The following is a 7,500-nucleotide window of genomic DNA, read 5'->3' as shown; positions in this document are numbered from 1 at the left end:
TGACAATGAATGGTGCAAAAATTTCAGTAAATATTGGTTCTTGTCTTTTCAGATTGAGAAATGCCCCATGCAGGTCCACGGACAGACCACCCTCTTTGGAGGGTCCATGGCCTGCAACTGTGGATTCCACACCACTAAGGTGATGTATTTGAAAGTGACATTTAATGTCGCATCACATATATGTTAAAATACTGTTATGCTGTTTCACTACATCTTATGCCCTTCTGGTGTTGCATAAGCAGCCTGCTGCCGCTGCCACTCAGTCTTCTGCTGCACCACCCCAGTCTGAGGCTTCAGAGACGGCCCCTGGCACAGCTGCGCCACAGTCTGAGGCTTCAGACACGGCTCCTGGCACACGGACATTCCTGAGGCCCCCTCCAAGTTTGTCAATGGTGAGTATTTAATCTGTAATTAATGTTTACTTAGATTAATTTTGTATTTGTTTGATATGATCTACGGCCCACCAACATCAAAATAATTATAGCATACTCCTGCAGACTGATCAGTCAGGCCATTCACACGCACACATTTTTGTTTGACTATATTAGTGAGGACATTGCATACACTTCCATTGCCTTTATGTCAGGTTAAATATATTTTCTATCACCAAACCGACCCTTACCCCTAAACCTACCCATCACACATGTGTAAACACTAGATTTAAATTAAAATGTTTGTGTTGAAAATGTATAGTGCGGTTGTCATACAATTAACTTTGTTTCTCTTTTTAGTTCACTAAGTCACGGTTTGGTGGGTCCCAGGCGTCTTCAATAAAGCCTAATTTAGTGGGTCGGAGGACCCCCAGCCCCTCTCCTCCACCCTGTTCAAGGACCCCCAGCCCTTCTCCTCCCTGCCCCTCTCCTCCTCCATCCTCTGTGAGGACCACCACCCCTTCTCCATCCTTTGAGAGGGCCCCGTCTATGGCCTCTGTGAGGACCACCACCCCTTCTCCATTCTCTGTGAAGAGCCGAAGTCCTGCTCCATCCTTTTCAAGGACCCCCAGCCCTTCTCTTCCCAGCCCGTCTCCTCCTCCATCCTCCGTGAGGACCACCCCTTCTCCATCCTTTGAGGGGGCCCCATCTATGGCCTCTGTGAGGACCACCACCCCTTCACCATCATGTGTAAGGTCCCCCAGTCCTGCTCCATCCTCTGTGAGTATAACAGCACCAATTTCCTTTTTTTAAAATTCACTTTGGTACTGCTTCACAAGTAAGGCGTACATTTTCAAAACTCTTACCAAAACTCCTACCAAAACTCCAAACTGATCACACTTGTGTTACAAGCCTGGCTCAAAGCAAGCAACAGAGTAGGGAAAGACCACACGCGGAATATCAATATATATAGATTTATTAAATAAAGAGAATTTAACAAAATAGATTTTATACAGTCAGTAATGAATTTGGCTTTGGAAAATAAAAGTGTAAGCAATCAGTGTAGTGCGGTGTAATGAATAAGCAAAACAAAGTCCTAAACAGTGCGGGAGAGATGGAACAGCGGCGGCGGCTTCCTCCCTGGTCTCATCTGAAGCGTTTTTAAAGACCTAGACCAGGAACTGATTAGCAAAACTCCAAACACCTGCACCCAGCTCACCTGTTGGAGACAGACGCAGCACACAGACAGGAGGCAAAGCCGTGACACTTGTAACACAGCTAGTCATTCTTTCAAAACCTGATCTCATGCTTTCATTCTAGTTAAACTAAATGAGAAGAGATGCAAATCAAAAGTTTTATAGTAATTCAAACCAATTCACATTTATTTGTATATTGTTTTAAATGATTATTTATTTATTATAAGTTTTACTTATAATTTATTATGTTTTTACAATGCATATAGCTTCAAAGCAGCTTTACAGAAATTGTATGCGTCTAGATTACAATTTAGAGTGATCTGTTATCAGAGATGTACACAAATCACAATAATGTAGTAATTTAAACAATGTCGTTATTTCCACAAATGGAAATACTCTGAAATGCTTCGGAAATTAAAGTGCACTTTTGATTATCTGTTGTATTATTAGTAGGGCTGTCAAAAGATTAATCGCGATTAATCGCATCCAAAATAAAAGTTTGTGTTTAAATAATATATGTGTGTGTACTGTGTATAATTAAATTTGTATATATAAATACACACACATCCTTGTATATATTTAAGAAAAATGTGTAATTTATATATAAAAAAATATATTTATATATAATATAAATTATATATAAATATATACAGTATATGTATGCAAATATTTCTTAAATATATACATGCATGTGTGTGTATTTATATATACAAAATAATTATACAGAGTACACATATATATTATGTAAACACAAACTTTTATTTTGGATGCGATTAATCGCGATTAATCTTTTGACAGCCCTAATTATTAGTACTAAGAGTTTTGTACCAATTGCTTGTGGGAAATGCAACAAAGCAATTAAAAAACACTATTCAATAAACAAATTGTCTTCCAAACAGGAGGAGCCTGGAGAAGTCATGCCTGCCCCTGCTGGGGCCTCAGCTTCATTCTGGTTGCCAGGTGAAATGAGCAAGACCATCCCTGTGCAGGACCAGAGGTGGATTGCCAACACCTTATTTCACTCTGGCAAGCTGCGGCCAGATTTGAAGCTGTGGTATGAGCCCCCTGTCCCAGCCCTCATTTACCACCAGACACCAACTCCTGACCGGTTCTTCACCCATCGGTTGATGGTGTGGATGCCCTACCACCTGTGGAAGGTGCGGGTGTTCTGCCCAGATTGTGGCAAGAACCTGACGGGCTATGGTGTTCACAAGAGGGCTCGGAAGGTCCTTGACATTGACAGGTACTACCTGATGGTGACAGAGACACTCAGGTGCACTGTGTGTTCTCTGAACTACCTGTCAACGAGTCAGACTGTCCGGGACCAGCTTGACCTGCCTCACCAGAAAATGTTCCGGCTGATCCTGACCCGCAAGTGAGTAAATCAGTGTAGAAAAGATGTTGAATGTGAAGACTTAAACCACTGAATTTACGCTTCAATTAACATGTAACTAATCACAGCAACAATGTGTTTTCAGGTATGCCTGTGACATCCGTGTCATTAGGCTGCTTCGGGACCGGACGCTGGGCAACAGTCCAGCCAGACTGGTGAGGCAGTTGAAAGAGAACCACGGGGAGGAATGGCTGAATCGGTTGGCACACTATCTTGGGGAGTGTGCTGACTTTGTGGATCGACCCAGCCTCTTTCCGGTGGTCTGCCAGGAGCCTCCAGAGCCCATCGACATCCCCACCAGTCGTTGGCTGCTGTCCGTATACGGCAGGGACATCCTCTGCCGTATAGACCACATCAAGGCCAGCATCACATCGACCTTTGGCTCCATCTTAAAGATGGATTCTACCAAAAAGGTAATAAATAATCTGACTCTGTAATAGGCTTACATGTTCTTAAATACTGCCAGATAGATATTTTTTCTCAATTGTGTTGGCTCAATTCTCAAATGAGATTTTTCTCTTTTAAAACACTAAGTTCAGATCTCTGAATGTGCCGTTACATTTGTAAATTCCAGATCACAAAGAAGCTGGCTGGCCATGGACGGGGGACAGCACTCTGGGTGAGCTCCATTGGCAACGAGGTTGGCCAGATACTGACCAGTGTCCTGTCGGTGCAGGAGGGGCCAGGACTGGACAGGATGGTGGCTGGTGTGATGGAGCGATACCGCCAGGCAGCCGTTCCACCCCCAGTGCTGCTGTATGTGGACTGTGGCTGCTGCGTGAGTGAGGGGGCAACCAGCAAGCTGCAGTCCAGGTTTGGGCAATGGCCAGACCTCCACATACGGCTGGACATCTGGCACTTCATGCGAAGGCTGGCCGTGGGCTGCACCACCGATGCCCATCCCCTCTACCCAACCTTCATGGGATGCCTGTCCGCCTGCATTTTTGAGTGGGATGCGGGGGACCTCAACCTGTTGCGGCTGGCCAAGAAACAGCAGCTGATACAGGAGGGTATGCCAGCTATCACTGACCTCCTGGTGGACAGGAGCATCAGTAAGAGGGACCTCAGCCTTTACTGCCGCAGGAGGACGCGCGGTGAGGAGGACACCATACGTCTCATTGACAGGCTGCTGCAGGAGCTGGGCGGGGCAAATGGGAGGGACCTTATGGGTGTGCCACTCCTGGACCAAGTGCGCATGGAGCACATTTGGCGTGTGCAGAAACGCCATGTCAAGTGCATCCAGGACTTGCCAGAAGTGCCACTCTATACTGAGGTGGGCACCACCAAAAAGGCGGGAGTCATCCTGACCCGGTATCGGTGTGCCAGAGGGTCCACATCCCTGGAATCTTTTCACTGCCACCTGAACAGGTTCATTCCAGGTTGGTGTCTCACATATATGATGTCTTAAATAACTGCTATGCATTATTCAAATTGAAAGGCAAGTCCTTTTACAGTGGTATAAATGTGTTGTTCTTCTTCAAGGAACCAGTGCCAATGCGCTGAATTTCCAGCTCTACCTCCTGGAAGGCCTGAACAGGTGGAATCAGGATCGGGGGACTGCGGCAGTGACCAGCAAGCCAGCGTCCCTTCTCACCTATTCCGGGGATATGGCTCACTGCGTCAACACCAACAGCCTGAAGGTGTTTGGCCGGGCTTTTGTGCCAACGTTCAGGGCACCTGCCAAATACACTGGTATGTCTTACCCTTATCTGGCTACATTATACACTTAATTTGTGGGTTTTCAATGTTCCAACTAGAGACTGAGTCTATAATTTTATTATTCCCATTAACAAAGCCAACCATACAGTCTGATTACAGTTGCATTCTATCTTGACAGAATGCTTCGAATATAATTAGTCATGTGTGCGTGTGCTTTTTTTTCTTTTTCATAGGAGAGCTGCTTGGTGTTGACTATCTCCTGAGTCAGACTGGACAGCCCCTGGTGGTGAACCCCGACTCAGAGGAGACGGAGAACATGCTGGAGGATGTGGACGAAGGTGTGGACGAAGAAGACGAGGGCTTCGGGGAAGACGAGACTCATGACATTACTGTGTCAAGTCTCACGGATGACCCAAGCTTCTCTGTCTCCTCCTGCTTCATGCCTTCATCTGAGTCTCTCTCCTCCTCCACGCCTGCTACCTTCTCTCAGCCTGCTGCCTCATCCACCATTGCTGCTGCCCTGGCTGTTCCCTCTTGCCAGCCTGTTGCCTCCACCCAGTCTGCTGCTTCCTCCACCCAGCCTGCTGCCTCATTCATGCAGCCTGCTGCCTCCTCCACCCAGCCTGCTGCCTCATTCATGCAGTCTGCTGCCTCCTCCACCCAGTCTGCTGCCTCCTCCACACAGCCTGCTGCCTCCTCCACCCAGCCTGCTGCCTCATTCATGCAGTCTGCTGCCTCCTCCACCCAGTCTGCTGCCTCCTCCACACAGCCTGCTGCCTCCTCCACACAGCCTGCTGCCTCCTCCACCCAGTCTGCTGCCTCCTCCACCCAGTCTGCTGCCTCCTCCACCCAGTCTGCTGCCTCCTCCACCCAGTCTGCTGCCTCCTCCACCCAGTCTGCTGCCTCCTCCATGCCACAGCAAGGTGCCTCAGCATCTCATGATGCATCTGTGGTATGTAAATACTTTCTTAAATGTGCACTGATCTATAAAATGACTGGATTGCTCATGACGTAATAAAAATTGAAGCCATTGTGCCGCCATATTGGTATTCCCTAGAATTCCTTCACAATCAATTGAATTAATAGGAAAGCATCTGTTTTAATGTGAAAACATTACCAGTTGTTTAATGTGAAAACATTACCCTTGCTGATGGTAAATTATTGTCACCGTCTTCCGACATTTTTGAATGCAATCATCAATCCTGGCATTTACATAGACCAGTGTATATGTCTCTGTGTTTTGTCCCACTTCACTGTCCTCATATTGTTGCTCATATCTTTATTTTTTCAGGCTGTGGATGACTTTGGTGTACCTGGCCTGGATAGAGTCGACAGCCTGGCGGAGTGTCTTGTGGAGCTCAGGAACCATCCCTCTCTGGCACTCACCAACCAGCAGGTTAGGATCATTCAACTTTTTCTACTTTCCCTCTTTGACTTGTCATACATGTTTACACTGTTTCTTTTTTCTTTTTTCTCATTTGCTCTGTATGATATGCTCTTCTCTGCTTAGGTGAGCAATATTGTTGCTCTTTGGCAGAACCTGCTGGACCACGACAAGCGGAGAGTCGTGTTTTCTTCCAGACACAAGAGCAGGCTGGATACTGGGAGGTTCAGGTCCCCAAAGAAGAGGCAGGAGTTCACTCCAGGGGTGGAGAGTGTGAAGAGGCACGCACTCACCACCACTGCCCCACTTGCCCAGTGGCCAGACTGTTGTCGCCTGATGGAAACTATTTTTGTCAGGCTCTGTGCCATCCACCGGAGTCCCAAGAAGAAGGGGACTGGCACAGTGTCCAGATGGGACCTCATCCTGGAGGACTACAGGAAAATCAGGCGGTGCATTCTGGGCAATGCAACGGTAATGCAGCAGACCACCATCCAGCTGGTGGATGTGAGCCATACCACCTTGGTTCAGTGGCACAACAGCAGGGTGAAAAGACAGGACAATGCGGTAGTGATGCAGGGGCTGGAACTGCCTAGCCGCTTGTCTGTGGCTGCTGAGCCTCTGCTCCCTGCCAATGTGCGCCCCCCATCTGCGCCCCCCCAGCCAGGCCCGGCTCACCAGTACCACCTGCCCAGTAGCACCGTCGGCCAGGCACAGGTGAAGAGGAAGAGGAAGATCCCTTCAGCCCCAGTGGTTTTGGCACCAGCAGCTGAGACACCACCAACCCAGCGGCAACTCTTTCCTGCTCCACCCCCAGGCACTCAACTCCTGATGTTGATGCCAGTGGCTTCACAGGGGCCCGGCCTGGTTGCTGCTCCACAGGCTCTCAGGGTCAGCCTCTCCTCTGCTTCTCCTGCCCCTCCTGCTCCAGGTCCAGCTCCAGTTCGAAAACTGACCCGCAAAGTGCAGCACAACACGTGCAAGAAATGTGGGCAGTTCAGAACAGCGGAGACTGGGCACAGCCAGTACAAGGGCATTGTATACTGCCCCTCAGTAGAGACAGTGCCAAAAGAGCAGTGGTTGGAGGATATAAAAAAAAGAACATAATTCATTTATTTTTATACTTCTCCTTGTATAAAGTTCTACATGTATATATTTCTCATTTTATTTAGTTCTTAATTTCCTGTTCTATTGCACTTTTTACAATAACATTTGTACAGTAAAATAAAAGTTTGGTCTTTTGAACATAAATGCTTCTTTCCTTGTTTTTTGTGTTTTCCTTTACTATTGTATCATTCAACTACAAGTTATAGTCACTTGTGAAAAAAAATAAAATGATTTATTAGTTTTTACAATAGTTTTTAGAAAATAACTGAAGCAGAAATATAATTAAAACTATGGTATAATTTGCAATAGATAATATATCTAGAATAATTTATATATCATTAGTACAATATAAAATTATATTGTAAAATGACTCATTTTTGAGAACTCATTTTT

The 7,500-nt window shown here is 46.5% G+C and overlaps 2 protein-coding genes across 2 annotated transcripts in view; both read left to right on the top strand.

The window, feature by feature from the left end:
- The window catches only part of LOC308686446 (uncharacterized protein), a gene marked incomplete at its 3' end in the record, with an annotated part of 4,389 nt that extends 331 nt beyond the window's left edge, over nucleotides 1-4,058 (top strand). The window contains exons 2-8 of the mRNA XM_081394870.1: nucleotides 53-139; nucleotides 243-392; nucleotides 732-1,151; nucleotides 2,467-2,942; nucleotides 3,046-3,373; nucleotides 3,535-3,996; nucleotides 4,044-4,058. Of these exons, the coding sequence (XP_081250996.1) occupies nucleotides 53-139; nucleotides 243-392; nucleotides 732-1,151; nucleotides 2,467-2,942; nucleotides 3,046-3,373; nucleotides 3,535-3,996; nucleotides 4,044-4,058 (1,938 nt within the window). The remainder of the gene's footprint in view (nucleotides 1-52; nucleotides 140-242; nucleotides 393-731; nucleotides 1,152-2,466; nucleotides 2,943-3,045; nucleotides 3,374-3,534; nucleotides 3,997-4,043) is intronic.
- A 560-nt stretch (nucleotides 4,059-4,618) lies between these two features.
- Nucleotides 4,619-7,247, top strand: LOC308686445 (uncharacterized protein). The gene is made up of 4 exons (XM_081394869.1): nucleotides 4,619-4,652; nucleotides 4,853-5,571; nucleotides 5,911-6,015; nucleotides 6,130-7,247. Exons 2-4 carry the CDS (start codon nucleotides 4,936-4,938, stop codon nucleotides 7,105-7,107), a joined length of 1,719 nt encoding a protein of 572 aa, XP_081250995.1. The 5' UTR covers nucleotides 4,619-4,652; nucleotides 4,853-4,935; the 3' UTR covers nucleotides 7,108-7,247.
- Nucleotides 7,248-7,500: the final 253 nt, after the last annotated feature.

The sequence above is a fragment of the Scardinius erythrophthalmus genome, assembly GCF_964197995.2.
Source record: "Scardinius erythrophthalmus genome assembly, contig: HAP1_SCAFFOLD_283, whole genome shotgun sequence".
In the NCBI taxonomy this organism is placed as follows: Eukaryota; Metazoa; Chordata; class Actinopteri; order Cypriniformes; family Leuciscidae; genus Scardinius; species Scardinius erythrophthalmus.
Note: the sequence above shows the minus strand (reverse complement) of the source record. Positions and strands in the feature narration are given on the sequence as shown.